At 52.5% G+C, this 22,524-nt stretch overlaps 1 protein-coding gene across 5 annotated transcripts in view; it reads right to left on the minus strand.

Moving 5' to 3' along the window:
• Positions 1-22,524, minus strand: part of herc1 (HECT and RLD domain containing E3 ubiquitin protein ligase family member 1) — a 66,310-nt gene that overhangs the window by 35,022 nt on the left and 8,764 nt on the right. For 4 of the 5 annotated variants that reach the window (XM_064313164.1, XM_064313163.1, XM_064313166.1 and 1 more), the window contains exons 9-35: positions 21,459-21,603; positions 20,370-20,541; positions 19,942-20,076; positions 19,487-19,652; positions 18,767-18,892; positions 17,295-17,516; positions 16,510-16,662; positions 15,882-16,014; positions 14,409-14,600; positions 13,427-13,648; positions 12,960-13,133; positions 12,585-12,699; positions 12,259-12,379; positions 11,609-11,780; positions 9,512-9,842; positions 8,268-8,388; positions 8,049-8,097; positions 6,119-6,366; positions 5,461-5,673; positions 4,939-5,059; positions 4,247-4,484; positions 3,752-3,924; positions 3,374-3,529; positions 3,158-3,264; positions 2,952-3,062; positions 2,448-2,618; positions 565-804 (exon numbers count right to left, since the gene is read on the minus strand). In XM_064313164.1, the coding sequence (XP_064169234.1) occupies positions 565-804; positions 2,448-2,618; positions 2,952-3,062; positions 3,158-3,264; positions 3,374-3,529; positions 3,752-3,924; positions 4,247-4,484; positions 4,939-5,059; positions 5,461-5,673; positions 6,119-6,366; positions 8,049-8,097; positions 8,268-8,388; positions 9,512-9,842; positions 11,609-11,780; positions 12,259-12,379; positions 12,585-12,699; positions 12,960-13,133; positions 13,427-13,648; positions 14,409-14,600; positions 15,882-16,014; positions 16,510-16,662; positions 17,295-17,516; positions 18,767-18,892; positions 19,487-19,652; positions 19,942-20,076; positions 20,370-20,541; positions 21,459-21,603 (4,527 nt within the window). The remainder of the gene's footprint in view (positions 1-564; positions 805-2,447; positions 2,619-2,951; positions 3,063-3,157; positions 3,265-3,373; positions 3,530-3,751; positions 3,925-4,246; positions 4,485-4,938; positions 5,060-5,460; positions 5,674-6,118; positions 6,367-8,048; positions 8,098-8,267; positions 8,389-9,511; positions 9,843-11,608; positions 11,781-12,258; positions 12,380-12,584; positions 12,700-12,959; positions 13,134-13,426; positions 13,649-14,408; positions 14,601-15,881; positions 16,015-16,509; positions 16,663-17,294; positions 17,517-18,766; positions 18,893-19,486; positions 19,653-19,941; positions 20,077-20,369; positions 20,542-21,458; positions 21,604-22,524) is intronic. The other variant, XM_064313165.1, reaches the window with a different exon arrangement.

The raw sequence follows: 22,524 nt of genomic DNA on the forward strand, positions 1-22,524 counted from the left end.
TCTCTCTGCGCTTCAGTGCGGGGCAGGTGAGATTAAAATGACATGAAACAGGCCAGAGCTCATTTAGGCTGAAAATACACAGGGACGGGCTGAGGGTTGAGGGGCTGGGGGGGCAGGCTACAGTCAGCTGAAGGTAGTGGGGGTGAACAAAGGTAACGGGGGTGGGGGGTGGGGGGGTAACCTTTTTTGCAGTAAATCAATTTCACAGTTTGTTACAGAATGCTGGTCAGGACCTAATGCTCACTCACAATATCACATTTCACCCGATGAGGAACAACTCAACCAAAGACTTTTTCCTTCTTTTCTTTGAAATGGCAGCAGTGATCTATATTTTATTGATCGCCAGCTTGTATCTTCTTAATTACACAGCTCATGATCTTCTTAACTAGGCATGTTTTTATAAGCAGTCAGAAGGTAATCAGCAGGAGAGCCCAGCGGTGCTGGCTAAACACATTCTCATATCTGCGCCGCTGAAGTTTAATGGGCGTCAGTAGCTCTGGAGCGCGCTCAGCACGCGCGGCCGCCGACAGCAACCGAGCCGCGCGATTGGCCGCCCCTCCTCACCTCTCCGTTCTTGCCGAAGGAGACGGTGCGGGCCTCCATGTCCAGCACGCAGGTGATGTAGTCGCCCTGGGTGAAGCTGGACAGCGTGAGGGCCTGCTCCCCGTTGTGGTACAGGTTCCCGCTGTAGGCGCGGTACAGCCACATGTCCGAGGTGGTGCGGTGGTTGAAGTCGTGCACCGGCCAGCGGGACACGCCCACGCAGGTGCCCTCGTTGCCCCGGTTCTCCTTCACGATGTAGAACTGCGGAGAGAGAGGGGCGCGTCACTGACCGCGGACTGGAACCGTCCCCATAACTCCCCCCCCGCGTTTAAGATCAGGAAGCAAGAGGAGCCTCAATGCCCATCATTACTATTCATTATAAATTTGACTGAAATGTTCTCTACAGTGACAGCTAACAGCCTGCTGTTTGAGGGCATTCTCTCAGATCTCTGATGGATGGAATAACCTGAACTCAGTGAGTGGGCTGGTGTTCAGCACTAGTACTGAGCATGCCCGGTGCGTTAGGAGGGCCTGGTGGGTTAGGAGGGCCTGGTGGGTTAGGAGGGCCTGGTGCGTTAGGAGGGCCTGGTGGGTTAGGAGGGCCCGGTGGGTTAGGAGGGCCTGGTGGGTTAGGAGGGCCTGGTGGGTTAGGAGGGCCTGGTGGGTTAGGAGGGCCTGGTGGGTTAGGAGGGCCTGGTGGGTTAGGAGGGCCTGGTGGGTTAGGAGGCCTGGTGCGTTAGGAGGGCCTGGTGGGTTAGGAGGGCCTGGTAGGTTAGGAGGGCCTGGTGGGTTAGGAGGGCCTGGTGGGTTAGGAGGGCCCGGTGGGTTAGGAGGGCCCGGTGGGTTAGGAGGGCCTGGTGGGTTAGGAGGGCCCGGTGGGTTAGGAGGGCCCGGTGCGTTAGGAGGGCCCGGTGGGTTAGGAGGGCCTGGTGGGTTAGGAGGGCCTGGTGGGTTAGGAGGGCCCGGTGCGTTAGGAGGGCCTGGCGGGTTAGGAGGGCCTGGTGGATTAGGAGGGCCTGGTGGGTTTAAAAGGCTAGTTGGCCGGCAGCCTCAGTGTTGAGTGCTGACCCAGCACCGCGCCACACCGAGCAGCTGCTGGACCCGCGCGGGCAGATGGTCGGAGTCTGCCGTCGGCGGGTGAACTGCGCCGAATGGACGGCGCCATGGCGACAGACGGGGAGGAACCGAAGCCTTCGGCCCCGCCCACCTCCCCCTGTAGCCCGCCCGACAGCCACACTGACTGGACTCACACCAGACTGATTTATCTGTCAGAACGAACGCCACGGCGGCTAATGCGCCTCTCCAAACATCTGGCTTCTTTAAAAACAAGCATAGCATATCAAAGTGCAGCAGACAGAACTGCATAAAATAATGGAAGTCGTGTCTCTAGTTGTGTTGATCTAAACGTCTTATCATTTTATTATACATTTTTCATGTGCCTGCATACCGCACCTGCTGTTCTGCCGGGGGCGATATGCAAGGCTTTATGAAGACACGCGCTCAGGTGGCACCTGCCAGCTGGACAGCAGGGAGACCTGAGGTCACACCTGTGAGGCTCGTAACAAGTGAGCTGATCTCCAGTTGTAGGTGCTCTGGGTAAATACCAGCCAGAGGGACAGGGAGGGGAAGAAAAAACCCACCCTTAACCAAATACACTGCGCTGGACTGAGAGAATAATCACTACAACACAAATGGTTCTACTGAGTGTTCAGTAATCAGAAATACTTGGCGAAGTGGTGGCGGACAGGAAAGAGCTGATGGGAGGTGTAGTCCAGACCTCGTCAAGCACACTTCAGAGTCACAGCCTGTGGACTTCAGGCTTTTTCGCTATCCTCTGTACTATATTTTGTGGTACGTGCTGTGGGGGGTGGGGCAGGGGCGGGACAGGGGCGGGTCTGAAGCACCTTCCACTGGTAGCAGCCGGAGGAGATGCCGGTGGAGGCCAGGCCGTAGCCCTTGCCCCCGCTGCCGTGCGTCAGACCCTGGCCGTTCTCCACCACGCAGCACTGGGCCTTCTCCGGGTCGAACGACACCTCCTGGATGGGCAGGTTCTCGTCCTCCTCCTCCGCCTCCCCCTGTAGGGAGGAGCCACGGATCACATGACAGGCGACAGAGGCGTGGCCACCACAGCGTCTAAACATCTCAATAATATCCTCAGTGGTAGTGTAGTACAGGGAACTGGCCTTGAATGGAAAACCTGTGAAAGCCACATCTACTAAACGGCTGCTAAAAATGTGAGTGCTCAATTCCTTGATCCTTTCCACCTTTTAATTATGTGAATTACAGTACCACTTTCCATAAGGTCGCTCACACAGAAGCCATGACAGGTGTATTAATGACACATTCACTGTGATGTGACGGACTGCTCCGGGCAGACGCGTGCTCTGCGTTAGCGCCTCGGTCCGTACCTGCAGCTTGAGCTCCTGCTCTTTCTCTTTCAGCTGGATGGCGTGCTTGGCCTGGGCGATGGGCGCCTCCCACATGCAGTCGGAGAGCAGGGAGAACAAGCGCTCCACCACCTGAAAGGAAACGCACCGCGCGGTCACTCGCGGTCCGACCCCCCCGCGAACCCCGCCGCACCCGAAAGTAAGGAGGGGAGGAGGAACGCGCTCACCTGGGTCATCTGGTCGTCCTCCACGCTGGACTCGCACGCCGGCAGCACCGCTTCCAGCACGTGGAGGGCCAGCAGCCGCGTCCGCAGGTTCCCCACCAGAGGAACTCCTGAGGGAAGACCACAGCAAGACCCAGGTCAGCCCTCCATTTTTAAACCTATATGACCTCGCATCTCCAGCACTGTGTCTGTTTCCGGAGGGACGGCTGCATGTCGAACCTGAGCAGCACTTCTGGGCGGCGATGTTGAGCAGGACTTCGGTCCACTTCGGGGAGGCCATTTTGGACTGGATGGCTTTGGAGGAGACAACGCGGCGCAGAAACACCAGGAAGTCCCCCAGGTGCAGCTCCGCCGTGTGCTGCTTGCGCAGGAGAGCTGCGGAAACGCAACGCGTGACGCAAGCGCAAACACGCAACGCGTGACCTCACCGGCAGTACACACACACAAACTCACTCACACAATATTCTGCACGGTACTGGGACTGTTGTTTAAACTCATTTTCAGGTCCTGTATCTAGCTGTAAGGTCTGGATGTGCGTGTCTTTCACTCCAGGCTAGTAACAGGACGTTATAAAGTGTCTCCAAGCCCAGCCCTCACCTCTGAAGTCCTTCTTCTCTGGGTCAGATCCTTCCTCAGACTTCTCCTCCTCTTCCTCCTTGCCCGTGGCCAGTGGGCTGACCCCCGCCTGGGAGAGCAGGTTCTTCAGCTGGCTGCACAGCAGGTCCAGCAGGGACTGCACCACCTTGGGGCTCAGCTTGTCTGCATACGTGCTATACCAGAGACAGAGAGAGGGAACTGTTAATACTACCCTACAGGGGGAAACACAACTGCACACTGTTAATACTACCCTACAGGGGGAAACACAACTGCACACTGTTAATACTACCCTACAGGGGGAAACACAACTGCACACTGTTAATACTACCCTACAGCGAAACAGGCAGCTGCACTGTTAATACAACCCTACAGGGAGAAAGACAACTGCATACTGTTAATATAACCCAACAGGGAGAAACACAACTGCACTGTTAATACAACCCAACAGGGAGAAACACAACTGCACTGTACTGTACTGTGCTGTGCTGTACTCACCCAGTGCTGATGGCCAGGATCTGCAGCAGGCGGGTGCTGGCCACTTTGAGGGCGGTGCTGAGCTGGGACACGCCCGGTTTCTGCAGCAGCTGCAGGGGCTGTCCCAGCATGGTGTCCGTCCCGCACAGCTGAGAGAGCACGTTCAGCAGCCCGCTGGAGATGGCCAGGGACACGTCCACCGGCTGGTAGCGCACGCTCAGCGCAAACACCGTCACCAGGAGGAGGCGCTGTTGGGCCTCTGGGAGGGGAGAAAAAAAACACAGGTCACCGTAACTGCAGACTATACCAAAACTCCGGAGTCTATGGGAGTAGGTTGTGTACCTCTCTAACAGTAATGCTCTTACAACCAGCAAGGGAGTTCAGTCCCAGCAAGTCTATGGACATGAATATGTGAAAATGGTGCTGTGCCTGTTGGATCAAGGCCTGCCATCTGTGTGCTCCCCCAAAAACTGCCCCTCAGTAAAAACTGGACTTATATGGAAATGGGTTGGAAGTGTGCATGAAGACACGCCCTACTGAGGCTCACGCCCTGCTCTACTGATGATCTACAGTAGGGTGTGTTCACCTAACATGGGACGCATGTCTGTCCTTGGGACTCAATGGCTTTAAGGCTTTATGGGGGGTGTGTGACTCCTGTCCTGCATTGTGAGCGGGCGTGTCATGCGGGGGGCGTGTCCCTGAGAGATCCTCACCAGAGTGGTGCTGATTGGCCTGCAGCGCCCTCTCCAGCGTGACGGACAGCTGCTGGTAGATCTTGTGCACGGCGGTCTGGATGTCCCTCTGCAGGCTCCTCTTGGCGGCTCTGATACCGTCCTGGGTCGGAGGGGGAAAGGAGCACTTCAGCACACCCCTCCATCAGCGTTAACCACAGTCACAAGCTGAAGGCCTGATTCCCTCAGCTAAAGCACCAGCATCAAGCCGCAGAGCTCTACACTGCTCCCACTTTAGGAACATCCTGAAAATTGATGTGTGCTAACTAGGAAATCAATTTAGTAGCGCATCTGCTCACTGGGATTCATTAGCACGTGCCTGACATGTTTCAGCTCTGGAGCTCGTGTGTAGAGCCCTGGTTATGGCCTCTGAGGCCTTACTGAAGAGAAGAGTTATCTGTAATAGCACAGTGAAACAGGTGAACAGGAAGTGATTCCTCTCTACAGTGGCAGGCTGGGAGCGCAGTGGTGAGGTGGCGGTAGCGCCATGGCGGCTCTCTCTACCTGGTAGTGGTGCAGCTGGACGCTCTCGCCCTTGGTGCCGCCGGTGCCGACGGTGCCCAGGCCGAAGCAGCCGGCCAGGAACTGCAGGCGCACGGAGGTGAGCAGGGAGGCGGACTGAAAGGGTGGGGCACTGCGGCCCACGCCCGCCGCCTGGCTCTTCTCCTCCATCCCCGAGAGCAGCACCACCATCTGGTGCAGGGCCTCCAGCCGCAGCTGAAGGGGCAGTGACACACGCGCAGATAGACACACACACACACACACGCACGCACGCACACACGCACGCACGCACGCACGCACAAACACACATACACACACACACACACACACGCACAAACACACACACACACACACACACGCACGCACGCACAAACACACACACACACAGACACACACACACGCACAAACACACACACACACACACGCACGCACGCACAAACACACACGCACGCACACGCATACAAACACACAAATACACTTTTTATTCTGTGCTCTGTACGGTTCCCTTCGAATGCATCTTCATGCATTACACATTTATGGAACACACACACCTGAACGCATGAGACAGCAGCTCACACTTCCTGATCACACACAGGATAAGCACAGCGCTTAGCGCCCTGCCTCAGTAACTCCACACACACAGCCCCAGGGCAGCCCGTACCTCGGCCCGGCTCTGCTGCTGCTCCATGGCGATGATGGCGCCCTGCGGGCTGGTGGACGTGCCCTCCTCGGGCTCCTTGAAGGCGGGCGCGTTGCCCACGTCGCCGCTGACGAAGCTCACCATGTTGTCGATCAGGGCGTGCACCCCCAGGGACCGGCTCAGGTCCAGGTCCGACTCCCCGTACAGCCGGTCCCGCCCGCGCCGGTACCAGGAGTCGGCCAGGGCGTCCGGAGAGCTCTGCAGCAGCCCTGGGGGGAGGGAGGAGGGGAGGGGCGGCCGGACGGCTTTTCAGAAAGAGTCCCGACAGAGGGAGGGCTCTCTGTGAGGTGTCAGAGCCGAATTCTAAAGGATGCAAATCTAAGCCCATGCCATATGACTGCCCTGCTCAGAGTGCATATCTCATTATATTACAAAAGAAAGATGCTGCCGTAATCGAAAGAAAAATAAAATTTGACGCTGGGTGGTGGGGGCGGAGGGGGGTTGCAAAGCAGATAATAAGCAGGCGCAGTGCCTGACCAATCTCATGGCAGCCCGGCTAGCAGGAGCTAAGGCACGCGGATCATGGAGCTCAGCATAACAGAGACTCTGCAGCTTCTGGGGGCGTTTCCTAAAATGACCACGCCCCCCAGCTCCACCAAAGCACCACTGCGCAAGGGGAAAAAAACATTCAGAACTTAAAAATAAAGAGAAATAAACTGCTCACGGCTCGGATGCACATGGGTGGGCTGTATGGATTCCGTCTTAATGTCCTTCTTTAAACCCCTACAATGTGTCATGCTCACTTCCAAACACACCACAGTACCAGTACCTAATCCCCTTAAGAACACGGGATATTCCAGCATCCACTGCACTGCACCCAAGCATATCTACTAGTACATAAATAGTTCTTTGTGTCTTCTGCACACTTACAAATTAGTGTTATAATTACATGCATGTAATATATGCAATGCACACAAAACAGGATTTTGTGCCATTTCTTAAACTTTTAAGAATAATTTTAACAATAAGTTGTGTCAGAGATGTGTAGCAGGGAAATGCATTTCCATCTGATGTTCACAGCATCTACTGTACAATTTTGTCTAAATGAACAGTATAACTAAGCATCAAGTGACTACCAAGCACAGCCTCCTGGTTTATTAAAACAAGGCTTGAATTCAAATGTTCTGATGACGGTATATAGTATTTAGTATTAAGCTGCATTCTGTACTATACTAAAAGACCAAATCAGTGATTTACAGTAAAATTAAGACAGATGCAAAATGCAGTGATAACACCCAGGACACTGAAACATGAACACTCCTAAAAGATTAACTTAATTATAATTTTGTATAAACTGTGCATTGGGAACTGAGCATGGGATTCTGGGGGTTGTAGTCACTAATGTTTGCTGAGAGGAATGAATGTGCGGTAGCTGAAATACAGTCATGGACATGTGCTCTGGCTTCAGGAAGAAGAAAGTGGGAACATGCCATCGTGTACTTGCTTGGAGCTCTTCTTGTTTTTGGGGCTCAACTGGCCAAAAAGGAGTAAACACACTATCGCACAAAAATCAGAAAACAGAGGGAGAGTTTTATTTCCCCTGAGAAAGTCTGCCTTCCAGAACCTTCTCAATCCATCCTCCATATGGACACACAAACTGTGCTCCTCACAGACAATATGCTTCCCAGAAAAGTCAGCTAACAAACAGAAAATCCAGCAAAGTGACTGAACATACTAAACATTTATGAAAAACCTATGTTTAGGCACTCTTGGTCTGTAGTAGGGCAATCCAACCACAATTTAACTGGGTTTCATTTTAAAATGCACATTGTCCAATATCTCCATTCTACTTCCACAATCAGCACTTCATTCCTTTTAAGGAGCGACCAATTAATAATGTTTAGCAAAAAATATCAAAAACTGATAGTTTTCATTTGAAAAAAAAACATACCTCTCCTTTTATGCGAGGACGCCAAATCCAGGTCATTTCTCCTCCCACTCTAAAAGAGGAAGAGAAAGCAATTAAACTCACAAAGAAAGCACAAAAAAATACCTCTCAAGAGGTCACACGACCCCAGGGAAATGTCAAATGTTCCCACACCGATTCCGTAACGAACAGTCGTATCATGCTGCACATGACCGGAACACACCAGCAGGTGGCGGTACTCACCAGGGCATAGCCCTCCTCGTCAGACTCGGGCTGGGACAGGTCTGACTCGCTCCTGGATTTGATGAGCCTGTAGCTGGGGCTGGCCTGGACAGAGCGGCTCTCCGCAGTCAGGCTCTCGCTCCTGCGCGACGGGGCCCGGGGACAGAGCAGAGCACAGAGGTTAGCCCCACGGCCTTTTCTCATCTAACCGACAGCCGCTTCAGTAATGCTTCACAGCTCCAGATCATTCTCCACAGGAGCCACGTGGACAGAGGGCAGCAGATAAGGGGGGAATATTAACGTAAAAATAACACAGGACTACAAGACGACCTAACCAGTTACCGCAAGCAGGGAGGACGCCAAAACAGCTCCTCAAAACAGCTTTAAAAATATAAGAAAATGGGTCAGTGTTTAAATCAGACCTGCTAAAACATGTTATGAGGACACAAACTAGGGCACACGCTCTCAAATTTCAGGGATTCCGGCGACGTGCCGAGATGAAGACCGCGCTTCAGGCTTTTCTCCTGGCGGGGAAACGCAGTGTAACTGCTGTTTATAACAGGCCACCGAGCTCTCCCACTCCCCACAGGCCCAGCCAGGTACGGGAACAAGTGTTAACATTTCTTCACAAAGTCAACATTTTAAACAATTTATTTTGAAAGCATTTTAGGGTATCACCTAAGGTTTAACACCTTACACTGCATATCCCCTAGAACCATTCCCGTCAACAACCTCTAGAGGGCCTACAATTTTTTTTTTGGCTCAGCTCACGGATATTTTGTGCAATGTTGCATCTGCTCGTCCGGGAAACCATGCTTCTCACCACAGAAGGTTCCCGGTAAAAAGATGAATTAAATAAAACACAAAATGTTCCTATCAAACACCTCTAATTACCCGGATCTTCAGCAGTGAATACTGCAGAGTGAGTGGCACTCACTGAGGGAGGGCATCAGTGGGCTATCAGGCAGATGTGTTAATTTAGGGAGTGTGAAACCAGCAGCATGCCATCTGTTCAGACTTCCTGTCACTTTTGAAACTTCCTGCGTAGCTACTCATGTGAAAAAGCTAGTTTAGAAGACAGGGACTCAGTCTCATCTCAACACAGGCATTATTGAGTACACAGTGCAATGTTTTGGTTAACAGCAGAACCGTAAAACGTTCCAACATGGGAGAAGGTACAGACAGAAATGTGCTGGCTTCTCATTCTCTAATTATGAAAGGAGAGGGGCGAGTGACAGGGACAGAGGGGAGGGGTCCAGGGTCACCTGGTCATGAAGCCGACGCCCTCCTGGGCGGCCCCGCCGGGCGGCTGGGCGGGGCCCTCCTCCTGCTGCTGTTTGAGCGGGTCCCCCTGCACGGGGCTGACGCCCAGCACCAGCAGGGCGCAGCGGTGGATCACCGAGTTGCAGGCGGCCGTGTACAGGTCCTGGCCCTCGGGCAGGCCCGCGCTGCCCCGCCGGTCCTCCTGGGACTGGGGGGGCTCGTCCTCGCCCCCCCGCGGGCCGGACGAGGGGCCCAGCCCCGCCCCGCTGCTGGCCCGCTCCCTCTCGCGGCTGCGGGCCGCCTCCCGCGCTGAGAGGAAACATTGAAAGATTTCTGTGCCGAGCGACACAAGAGACACAGGGGCGGGGTTAGACATGCCGAGCTGCCACTCAACGCGCCGCTGCAAACCACGCCCACGCCCGACCGCAGGGTCAGGGCGCTCGTATTAGTGACCTCTAATGACGGGACAGTGAGCTTTCATTAACCCCATACAGGGCGGAGCTACAGTGAGCTGCCAATCACTGATTTGTTTGAACCAATGAAAAGGTTTCATTTCCAAACACAAAGCACAAAGCACACAAAAGCCTAGCTCATATCAGGGGGCACTGTTTCATATAGTAGCTCCACCAATTGTTGGTTTGAGGAAACCTCACTTTGCCATCATCAGTTTAAAAAAATAACTTCTGCAAACACCCACATTCTGACTAATTAACCCACTAAGGTAGAACACACGTTAGTTTTAAATTAAAACTGATGCGCAGAAGCACAACCTTTCAAAATCACACACAAAGCCTCAATGTTTGATGTTAAATTTTCCAGCTTAAGGACCAAACTGCACACACAAAGTACAACTGCAATATTTCTGCTCTGGCTAAGAAAGGAGCAGTAGCATCCGCAAAAATGCAGCAACAGCCAACACCGCAGTGGAGTCATGCAGGGTGCGTGTGTTTGTGTGTGTGTGTGTGTGTGTGTGTGTGTGTGCGTGCGTGTGTGCATGTGCTTTGTGCGTACGTGTCTGTGAGTTAGAGCACATGTGAGTGTACAATGCATGTTGTGGGAGGCGTGTGTGTTGCGTGTGCTTGTCTATGCCTGTGCAGGCTGCATGTCGCGTGTGCTTGTCTACGCCTGTGCAGCCTGCATGTCGCGTGTGCTTGTCTATGCCTGTGCAGGCTGCATGTCGCGTGTGCTTGTCTACGCCTGTGCAGGCTGCATGTTGCGTGTGCTTGTCTATGCCTGTGCAGGCTGCATGTCGCATGTGCTTGTCTATGCCTGTGCAGGCTGCATGTCGCGTGTGCTTGTCTACGCCTGTGCAGGCTGCATGTCGCGTGCTTGTCAGCCTGTGCAGCTGCATGTCGCGTGTCTTGTCTAGCCTGTGCAGGCTGCATGTCGCGTGTGCTTGTCTACGCCTGTGCAGGCTGCATGTCGCGTGTGCTTGTCTACGCCTGTGCAGGCTGCATGTCGGTGTGCTTGTCCTGTGCAGGCGCATGTCGTGCTCTAGCGTGCTGCATGTCGCGTGTGCTTGTCTACGCCTGTGCAGGCTGCATGTCGCGTGTGCTTGTCTACGCCTGTGCAGGCTGTATGTCGTGTGCTTGTCTACGCCTGTGCAGGCTGCATGTCGCGTGTGCTTGTCTACGCCTGTGCAGGCTGCATGTCGCGTGTGCTTGTCTACGCCTGTGCAGGCTGCATGTCGCGTGTGCTTGTCTACGCCTGTGCAGGCTGCATGTCGCGTGTGCTTGTCTACGCCTGTGCAGGCTGCATGTCGCGTGTGCTTGTCTATGCCTGTGCAGGCTGCATGTCGCGTGTGCTTGTCTATGCCTGTGCAGGCTGCATGTCGCGTGTGCTTGTCTACGCCTGTGCAGGCTGCATGTCGCGTGTGCTTGTCTACGCCTGTGCAGGCTGCATGTCGCGTGTGCTTGTCTATGCCTGTGCAGGCTGCATGTCGCGTGTGCTTGTCTACGCCTGTGCAGGCTGCATGTCGCGTGTGCTTGTCTACGCCTGTGCAGGCTGCATGTCGCGTGTGCTTGTGTACGCCTGTGCAGGCTGCATGTCGCGTGTGCTTGTCTACGCCTGTGCAGGCTGCATGTCGCGTGTGCACTCACTCCCTGCAGTCATGACTTCGTGTTCCCGCTCGTCTTCCTCGTCGTCCTGCTCCGGGTGCCCCTCCTCCCGCTCACGGTCCGCCCGCTCCTCAAGCTCCGCCTCCTCATCGATGGTGCGTGTGAAGGAGTGCTCCTGAGGGTCCATGTCCAGGGAGTCCTGGTTATCCGAGACCTGAAGCACGAGCGGAGTCTCAGAAAGAACTCCACACAGCCAGACGAGTCTCAGACAGACATATGCACTGCCAGGGGGGCCTCAGACACTGGCCTCTACATTACATTTTTACATTACATTTATTTGGCAGACGCTTTTATGCAAAGTGACATACAAGTACATACCGAAGGTCAATGTAAGTACAAGTCTCAGTACGATACTCATTATGTAACAGTTATTCATAACCAACATGAATCAGACAGCTCTCTCAGCCAGGAGACTCAGACATTATACAGCTAAATAAGCCCACGGCCCCAGTTCACACTGCTACAGCAAGGAGAAACTACATAGCCAGGTGTGACTCAAACACCTCGCTGCATATTGTACCCACTGTACTGAACACAGACACACCCACTGTACTGAACGCAGACTCACCCACTGTACTGAACGCAGACATGCACGCACGTGTGCACACACACACACAGACACACACACATACCCGTCTCTCCCTGGAGGACGAGCGTGTCTGAATGAGCTCCATGTTCTTGCAGGCCAGCAGGCGGTTGCGGACCTTGTAAACACTGCGGTACACCTCCGCCAGGGCCTTACAGGGCTGGTACCTGCAGGGGAGGGGAGAGAGCGGGCCGTTTCCCTCCCTGCCAAAAACCCGTCTCTGCTGCAGCACCGCTGCAGTGAACCCATATCCCCCCGGGATCACACCCAAGACCAAAATTCAAGTGGATTAAAAAAAATATGGCTGCAGTGTCATTTAAAGCCCGGTGGCGGTGTACTGAGACTGACGGCAGGGGCGGGGCCCGGGCCTACCTGCCCTCTCCCCGGGCCTGGCTCAGCAGGCCCGTGTGCTTCAGCATGGCCGCCAGCACGAAGCGGGACACGGTGTCCAGCAGGGACTCGCTGCTCAGGGTGGCGTTGTCCCAGTCTGCAGGGGAACAGAGAGAACCAGTTCATCTGCCCTGACCTCATAGCAGCACATTCAGTCCTCTGTACTCTCATACAATGCATCAGCGTTTAAGGACGCCAATCGACGGTCAAGATACACAGAGGCTAAAAGAGCAAGCTGCGTGACGCTGAGCATGCAAATGAAGCGCATTTTAACTGCGCTCTGAGAGAGGAACTGCGGGCGGGGCCCCTCGCAGGGAAATGCGACCCGTGTAATGCGGCAGGCGTGCACGCCCGTACCTTTGCTGATGGCGTAGTCCTGCATGTTGATCCACAGGCTGTTGGCGGGCTCCTTGGTGGACCCGAGCGCCAGGTCCACCAGCACGGACATGTCGGGACGCAGCGCACACTCGAAGGGCTTCTGCTCCTCGTTCCCGGACAGGGCAGCTTCCAGCAAAGAGCTTATGCAGTTATCTGTGTAAAACAAAGACCCTGCTCAAAGGGCATCTGGGGCTGGCGTGTGAATGGGGCACCCAGCCACTTCCCATGTGGTTCAACTAAGAGGAACCTTTTTTAAAAATTATTTTTATCCATTATCAACAGATATATCAGAAAGCACTACAGACCTAGAGAGATAACAGTAATACAAGTAGTACTATACCGCTACTATGCAACAGCCACACTACCACAAGCGCACGTACGCATGCACTCGCACACGCATACACACACACACACACACACACACACGCAGAGGGCGAGTGCTGTACCCAGTTGGGGGATGTCCATCTCCAGGCCGTTGCTGAAGAGCGGGGTCTTGAGCCAGTAGCTGGTGTCCTGCTCCTCCGGGGAGACCCCCGCCCCCTGCAGCATGCCCCCCAGGCAGCGGCCCACCAGCAGGGCCACCGTGCGCTCCAGGTCCACCAGCCACACCCACGACTGGGCCGGCTGGGGGAGCGGCAAACCCGCCGGGTCCACCGAGTCTGGGGTACCTGGGGGAGGGGGGAGAGAGTGCTCAGGGGACAAGTGTCCTCATTACACAGAACTTCATTTCCATATACCGGGGCTTCCGTGATTGCATTTTAATAATTCACTCAGTTTAATGATTAAACGACAGAGCGAGGGAACAAGGATGAAATGAGTTGAGTTAGAAACTGAGCAAATGTGACACCCCCCCGCTGCTGCCCCACCCCCAACTGTTGCACATCCTCACAAGTCTGGAAATGACTAATTCTGTGCGAGACCAAAGAAAAGCTATTTTTGTAAATGAACAACTAAAAGCCAGGCGCAAGACAGGTTCTATTCAAGACCACCTGCAGTCAGAGCTTTTAGGAGCCGTAAAGGGCTCCATCAGGGTTATCGGAATAATAACAAGCACTTTCTATACAAAAGGAACAGTGCTGACTGAGAATCCTAAAGTGTGTTTCATTCCAGTGAATGAAATAAGTGAGCCAGTGGCACAAGGGAGTGATGCACGCAGGAAAGCTTCCTTTAGAGGACTCTGAGGACACACTTCTCAGCTGGAGATCTTTTCCCAGCATGCTCAGAAAAGTGTGACTGTGAGCATGTGTGGAACGTGTGGATGCCGGAGCAATGGCCATTCCCCTGGCTGAGGAAGCCCTGGACTCATCCACCAGCCCTCCTGATCTGATGAAGGCTGATCCGCACTCTTCATCGGCGCGGTTCATGTGAATAACGGCCCGGGTCTTGCTGTTCCGCTCGGAGCGTTGGGGGGGGGGGGGGGGGTCTCACCGTGCAGGGGCCACTGCAGCTCCTGGTCCTCCAGCAGGGCGGCGGCGGGGAGCAGCCTGTTCAGGCGGTCCAGCGGGGGCAGCAGGTCCAGCAGGAAGCCCAGCAGGGGGCGTGCCACCGAGACGGGCAGCAGGAGCAGGGAGTTGATGATCTGGCACAGCATGCTGCCGGCCGCAGACACGTACACCACGTCTGAGAGGAGAGAGCAGACCAGGGGAGAGCTGTGATACAGGCACTGCCTGCACACACTACAGCTACAGCTACAGCTACAGCCACAGCTAATACAGGACACATATCACACGTCTGAGAGGAGAGAGCAGACCAGGGGAGAGCTGTGATACAGGCACTGCCTGCACACACTACAGCTACAGCTACAGCTACAGCTAATACAGGACACATATCACACGTCTGAGAGGAGAGAGCTGGGGAGAGCCATTATGCAGACACTGCCTGCACACACTACAGCTACAGCTACAGCTAATACAGGACACATATCACACGTCTGAGAGGAGAGAGCAGGGGAGAGCCATTATGCAGACACTGCCTGCACACACTACAGCTACAGCTAATACAGGACACATATCACACGTCTGAGAGGAGAGAGCAGACCAGGGGAGAGCCGTTATACAGGCACTGCCTGCACACACTACAGCTACAGCTACAGCTAATACAGGACACATATCACACGTCTGAGAGGAGAGAGCTGGGGAGAGCTGTGATACAGGCACTGCCTGCACACACTACAGCTACAGCCACAGCTAATACAGGACACATATCACACGTCTGAGAGGAGAGAGCAGGGGAGAGCCATTATGCAGACACTGCCTGCACACACTACAGCTACAGATCATACAGGACACATATCACACAGATACTCACAGCTCTATGACAATAACAATTTTATCACGAGATCTGTGTGATCACTTTCAATATATGCAAAAAGTTATAAAGAAAGACACTTACATAAATAATGCAAACGTAATGTGCTAATCTATGTATTGGACTAAACTACATAAAAATATCAACTTAGTCTATGGTGCCACTAAAAATCTTTTTTGTCTCATGAGTACGCACCCACCCCCCCCCCTACGGTTGACCAAAATGATCTAGGTCCTGCATTTCCTTCACATTACAAATTCAAATATTTCATAGTCCAAGACACTACATTTAAATGCCCAAACCCCCATGTTTCAACTTCACGATTTACCTTGGGATATGTGCTCAGTTTGTCTGAATTAGACTGATATCAAATTATAAAGACTGATATCAAATTATAGGAAGTGTTTGGCTGCAGTTATTGTTGCTAAAGATGGTGCAACCAGTTATCAAGTTTAAGGGGCAAATTACTTTTTCACATGGGTGATATGGGTGCTTGATAAGTTGACTCAGGTTCATAAATGAAGGTTCCCTTTGTATAACATTACATGTTGCCTACACACACACACGCTGACACGCACACACACGCGCGCACACCTCTGAGCTTCTCCCTGACGCTGCCGTTGCCCGAGCTCTCCTTCAGCAGGGTGGCGGAGCGGGAGAAGATGTCCGTGGCGTGGGGGAGGAGCAGCTGCAGGTGCTTGTGCAGGAGAGCCACGCTGCTGGAGTTCTGTGGGCCAAGAGCCGAGGAACAGGTTCAGCGCCTGCCTGCGCTCCTCATTTTAAAATCAGTGCAAACTTTAAACCAGGATGTGCTACCTCAATTCTACCGCAGGGCACGAAAGATAAAAATATTTTATCAGCAGTGTGAGAATAATGGGTGCAGGCTCAATACCCTTAATTAAGGTACTTAATTACTTACGTACAACCGTGTAAATGAATTGTATATAAAAATGTAAACTGTCCTTCTGGATAAGTCATGCGTAAAATGCCTTTATGCAAGTTCTAGAGATAATCACCTTGTCTTTGTGTTGCAAGGTGCTATAAGTCTGCTTGATAATACAATAAGTAACTGAATTACTGGCATTACTGGCATTTGGCAGAAATTCAATGACTTATTGTATTATCATTCTTCTCCACCAGCATGCTGTCCCAGGTGAATACCTGAGTGAACTGTGTGAAAGTGGGCCGGGTGAGAGTGGCGGGTGTGGCGGGCGGCCCTCACCTCTGTGACGCTGTTGATGTGGCAGTAGGCCAGCAGCTGCTTCTGCAGGGAGCACAGCAGCTCGTGCAGGTGAGCCGGCTGGCTGCTGTCCGAGGGGGAGGCGCCCTGCTGCAGCTTGTCACTGTTCTTCTCCAGCTCTCCAAATGCCTGGTCCTGACACCACCACAACACAGCCTTTCAGGACATGGGGGACGCTCAGGGGGACATTCAGGGGGGACGCTCAAGGACATTCCGGGGGACACACCAGGGGGACACTACGGCAGACATTTGGGGGGGGGGGGGCACTTGGGGGACAGTCAGGGAGGTACTTGGGGGGAACATACAAGAACAGCCACCATGGGCACAGATATTGATATGAGTGGTAAAAGGGTTCGATTTGGGTTTTTTGCCTGCGCAAAGCGAAATAAGTGGCATTTGTTGCTGTGAAAATACAGCCACCCATTTCACTTTTTACAAGAAACAAATGAAATCTGCATAATTTGTCACTGTTTTCATATTCATTTTCTGAATAGGACTGATTCACAGGGCTAAGATGCTGTATGAAATGCACATCGCAGGAGAGAGGGGAACATGTGTACAGAATGCCGTAGCGTCTGATCCCAGCATATTTCACAATGTGACTTTTTTGTTTTTCGCTGTGTGGTGGTAAAAAAAAGGCTTGTTTCCATGGCGAACAGCGGCCTTTGACGAATCCTCCCGCGCAGAGGAGCTGCAGTGAACAGGATTTATCTGTGAGTCATGCCCGGCTCTCCCTCATAAATGGAGCCTCTCCCCCCCTCCCTCACCGTGTAAAAGCCCAGGTTCCTCAGCAGGGTCTTCATCAGGATCTCGGCCAGGTGCGTGTCGGGGTGGCTCCCCGGGGAGCTGTAGGAGGGGTCCGGGGGCAGGCTGAAGGCCAGGCCCGCGGGAGGCGCCTCCGGGGGGTCCGGGGGGGAGCTGTACCCCAGCAGGGAGGCCACGTGGGTGTGGTCCTGCAGGCTGGTCAGGATAATGTCCAGCTGCATCCTCTGAAGAAGAAGAGGAGAAAAGAAAACCCCCGTTGACAGGCAGGAAAGGGCCGTCCGGGCTGGAGCGTGCTGATTCAGCACATTTCCCCAGCTCACTCACTCTCTCTCTCTCTCTCTCTCACAGGCACTGCGGGCCTTTTCCCACGCCTGCAAGGCACCGCGCCTTCACAGCGCTAGCGGAAAAGCAGGTACGAGCAGCAGGGTGGCCATTTATGGTCTTTAATTTTGAGTTTGCTAACAAAAACTACCCGCAAAAGGCAAAAAAGTACATCCATAATCATATTTCAATGTCCCACCGCACCCACAAATAACTGCGGTGATAAAAAAACTGATATTTTGAACCTGTCTGTCTGACAAATCCAGTTCCTCTGACAACTGCTGGGCGGGGTCATGCAGTGCAGATGAACAATAGATTTCAAGGCCTTCTAATGAGATCAGAATTCGCATATTTAATATTTAATGAGTGTAGTTTACATCAGTGTTTCTCAAACTCTGTGTATGCTGGTTTTCATTCCAACCTCAACAGCAATCCCAGAATTTTAACAAGCTGTTAATTCTTCTTAATTAGGTGCTTTTCATGTTTTCGAGCTGGGGCTCCAGAAAGGGCCAGTGTGGGTGCACACACCTGATTCTACTAATCAATCACTAGAGTCATTGCTAAGCACCTTGATTAGTAGAATCAGGATCAGGTGTGTGCACCCACACTGGCCCTTTCTGGATAAGACTGGGGACCCCAGCTCTAAAACATGAAAAGCACCTAATTAAGAAAAATTAACAGCTTGTTAAAATGCTGGGATTGCTGTTGAGGTTGGAATGAAAACCAGCATACACAGGGGTCCCCCAGGACCGAGTTTGAGAACCACTGGTTTACATCATGGGGGAAAAAGGAAACGCCAACACATGATCACTCTTTTAGACAGCGGACAGTTTCTTTAGATGGTGGACCATTAGTTCAGACAACGGACTATTTCTTCAGACAGTGGTCTATTCCTTCAGATGGTGGACTATTTCTTCAGATAGCGAATCCCTTCTTTAGATATTGGACCGAATGGGTGTGTAGGGCCAGGGGCAGACTGCTCTCTATATGCCACTAAGATAAGAACATTCACGACAAGATACCGCATCCCATAATTACACTGTCTGTCTAGTGAGGAGCGAGGGGCAAGTAAGGGGCATCCCCGGACCTTCATTTCCTCTTACGAGGTCTACATTTTTGTGCAATGTTGCCTGAGTATGGCACGGTACAATACCTGTCCTTTGGATAGGCTCTCCCATCTGTCTGGTCCCTGGGGGAGGAGGGAGTGCAGCAGTTCCATTCGCTCACGCAGAGGAGGGAGGAGCATGGTGGCTCCCACAGACAAGGTCTCTATAACGGCCTGGAACGCAAATGCAAAGGCACTGTGGTTCTCAAGGGTCAAACCGTTCAAACGCATATCAGCTACTCACTTCGACCACGGGGCAGCACTGGCTCATCTGCAATGCCTTACATGGCACTTTTCTGAAAGACAATCCTACAGGGATGAAAACTCTTCTCCCACTGCACTGCAGTTTGAACCTTTTTTTGCAAAACCTGAAAAGGTCCTGCACCATGCAGGCGAATACCCAAAACTGGAACCTGAACGATGGTAGACGCCACTCACGTGTGTAATTTGTGATAACACACACTCATTAATGCTAGAGTTACACTCATTGACAGTAATTAATAACTATAGGATCTCAGAGGTAAAACAAAATGTAAAACGTGACCTCAGCATGCCACTCTTGGCTCCTGTCTCGTAAGACAATCCCGGTTCCCACCGCTCTGTGAGACGTTATTTACCCATGATGGCCGTGTCAGTCACAGGACACAAACATGGCCAAATTCCAAAACGCTGGTCACAGGAGTAAACAGTGAGGTTGCTCAATGTCACAGTGGTGAAAATGAGGGAAAGGGTCGCATTCACGTAATGCTGGATCGGGAGGAGACCCACCTCCTGGATCTCGTCCGGCACAGAAGAGTCCATGAGGCGGAACAGCAGGTTCCTCAGGGGCCTCGCCTGGCGACCCAGGATGCTGGTGGCCACGCCTCCGGCCAGAGCCAGAGCCAGGTGATTGGACAGGAGTTTGAGACACAGTTTGAGGAAGTTGTGATGCTCCCTGTGCAGATGAACACAGGTATTTAAGCTGCAAACTAACCTGAGCTGCACTAATAAACATGATCTATGATTCACCTGCTCTGCACAACTCTCCCACAACAATGGATTAGCACAAACGCATATTTTCATTCGTCTCTATACTTTCATGCAAAGAGATTCGACGTCAGACGCTTCAAGAACAAGGAGCAGTATTGTTACTAACGTGGTATGGTGAAATAGGGGGAAGAAACAACCCACAGGTGTAACCTGTTCTGACACATCAGGTGACCTGAGGGGCGGGGGGGGCGTACCTTGATGAGGGGAAGGGAAGGGGGGGCACCTCACTGTTGATGCCGTCGCAGTACCGCTCCAGAAAGGACCGCAGGTGCGAGAAAGTGCTTTCTTCCAAATCCACGCAGTAGGGGCGGTGCCAAGCCACCACTTGCCTTTGGAATGTAGAGGGGTGAAAAAGAAGAGGTGGTCTGGATCTTCTCTTTAAAAGTACAAACACAGCACGCACGTCTTTCTGTTTCTACTAAACAAAACAGCCAGACCTCCATTACTCAGGCCCTGCACAATAACCACTGCTGACAACACTGAGAGGGAAGTAAACTTCATTATTTATATGTACTTTTGACCTTTTGTTGCTTAGTAGTGCACACTTAACACACTGAAGCACCCATCCCTTCCCCCTGGACCCTCCCTCCTCCCCGTCCCATGCCCAAACTGCGCTGCTGACCTGTCCCGGGGCAGGGCGGTCCACGCCAGGCTGTGGGAGGTGCCAGCGGAGATCTGCTGGATGGCCACCCCGTCCAGGCCGATGGCCTTCTTGGGTTTTGTGATGGGCCCGGTGGAGTTTCCTTGGCCACACTGACCCATGGAGTTGTTGCCCCAGGCATACACCTCGTTGTCTGCAGTCACAGAAAAAGACGTTGCACTTCAGAAAGCTTAAGCACAGCAGCAGGGATCTGCTTGCCCCCATAAAAGTTTAACCAGGGACACATTTCTCTGTACGTTTACATCGCATTGCAGATTGTACCTGTGCTCACGGTAGATGGGCTAGGATACTGATATCAATAAATCATGCGGAACAGTAACACATTTCAATGATTTATTTGTAGATGAATTACAGCATCTTTCAATGAACTTCCCCGCCATCAAACACCAACTTTAATCAAAGGCATACTATGCAGGATTTTTTAGCCTGGATTTACTATCAAAGTCTCCTCCACTGTCTTCAACCCCACCCATTAAACCGCAAGTAATTGGCAAGTCACCGACATGCAAATATACTACCGGTAAATTTCTCCCACAAATTCCTCAGACAAGCAGTACGTTGTCTGGCCGTGAGACCATGAACCGGACATGTACAAATAATCTGAAAACAGTACATTCCACTCTAAAAAAATTATATTCTATATATATATATATATATATATATATATATATATATATGTATATAGAAACATACTGAATGAGCCACACCCACCGCTCCCCACACAGAAAAGAGTGCCACGCCCAGAAATGTCCGGAACACATTTTAGAATAACAAATACAGGTAAAAGTGCACAAATTAGGTGAGAGCGTGTAAAGACAGAGATTGCCAGTGCATCATAGATGCCTCAGCGTGGTTATTTTGCATTATTTTCAAGGTAAAAATCCTGCATAGTATGCCTTAATACAACACACTACAGATTCTAGCTACGTAAGTTACACCTGGGGGGGGGGGACAAGAAGAAAACGGAACCCTTTTAAATGTTTGGTTACAGAGCAGTTTCTTTTTACCCCCGTGCACCGTGAGTGTGGCTGACTGGCCGGTGGGAGTTACCGTGCGAGAGGGCCAGGCAGTGGCTGTCCCCGATGGAGATGTCCACCACCCTGGTGGTGGCCAGCTCTTCGATCAGCTTCGGCCGGAGGGCGGTGGCTTCGGAGGAGCCGCACCCGAGGCAGGCCCCGCAGCCCCAGGCGTACACCTGCGGAGAGCACAGGGGGGCGGAGCACTCTTAACCTGGCCTCCCCCGCCACACCTGACCGCCACCTGACCGCCACCTGCTCCCACTGCTGCTGTTCCCAACAGCCGAAGAGACCAAGTTCACAATCACAACCGCATCTTTATGTGTTTGTTTCTTTGTTTCCCCAGCGTTCTCATTGTAATTAGCATTGTGTCAGAAACTTGGGCGCTTCTGTGTAAAAGAATCTCTCTTCTCAGCTGCCTCGTGGCTGAGACTGACCAGGGCTACGCTAATTATTCTCAGAGTCAGCTCTGTTCTGGCACTTGCTATCCTGTAGTTATCGTGTAACTATCCAGTGACTACCCTGTCACTGTCCTGTTTTCATTTGGCCTTTCTGCCTTCATGGCCCTGGGAGATTGGACAAAAACTTTGGCCAAAAAAAATGAGCAAATAGAAAAGTTTGTTATAAGCCATGCAACAAGCTGATCTGAAAAAGAAAAACTCTAGAGCCAGAAAGCTGTCCTCGCAGACAGTTTCTACTGCCATCACAACATGAGAGAAGTAAAGCTGCACTTGAAGAGCTAGAAAAAATGAGTTCCTGTGAGGTAATCAGAGAGAAGCAGGGTGGCGGGAGCAGGGGTGGCTCGATGATTAGAGACGGCCAGGAAGCGGCGGTCCCTGCCCAAGCCTCTCTCCAGCTCTGTCTCCATGGAGATAAAGCACGGCAGACGCAGCACCCGCTGGCTCTGCGGCAATCTCACACACAGCAGCAGGTGAGCGCTCGCTGATAAAGCCCTGCGCTGGGCCTGCGCTGAGCCTGCGCCACTCAGGGGGCGAGGCCCAGGCGCCAGAACCGCCAGCGTTTTTTTTTTTGGTCAGACACATCCAAAGCATACCGCAGGACACTTTCGTACTTTTGTAATAATCAATTATCTCATAGAG

The sequence above is a fragment of the Anguilla rostrata genome, chromosome 16, assembly GCF_018555375.3.
Source record: "Anguilla rostrata isolate EN2019 chromosome 16, ASM1855537v3, whole genome shotgun sequence".
NCBI lineage: Eukaryota > Metazoa > Chordata > Actinopteri > Anguilliformes > Anguillidae > Anguilla > Anguilla rostrata.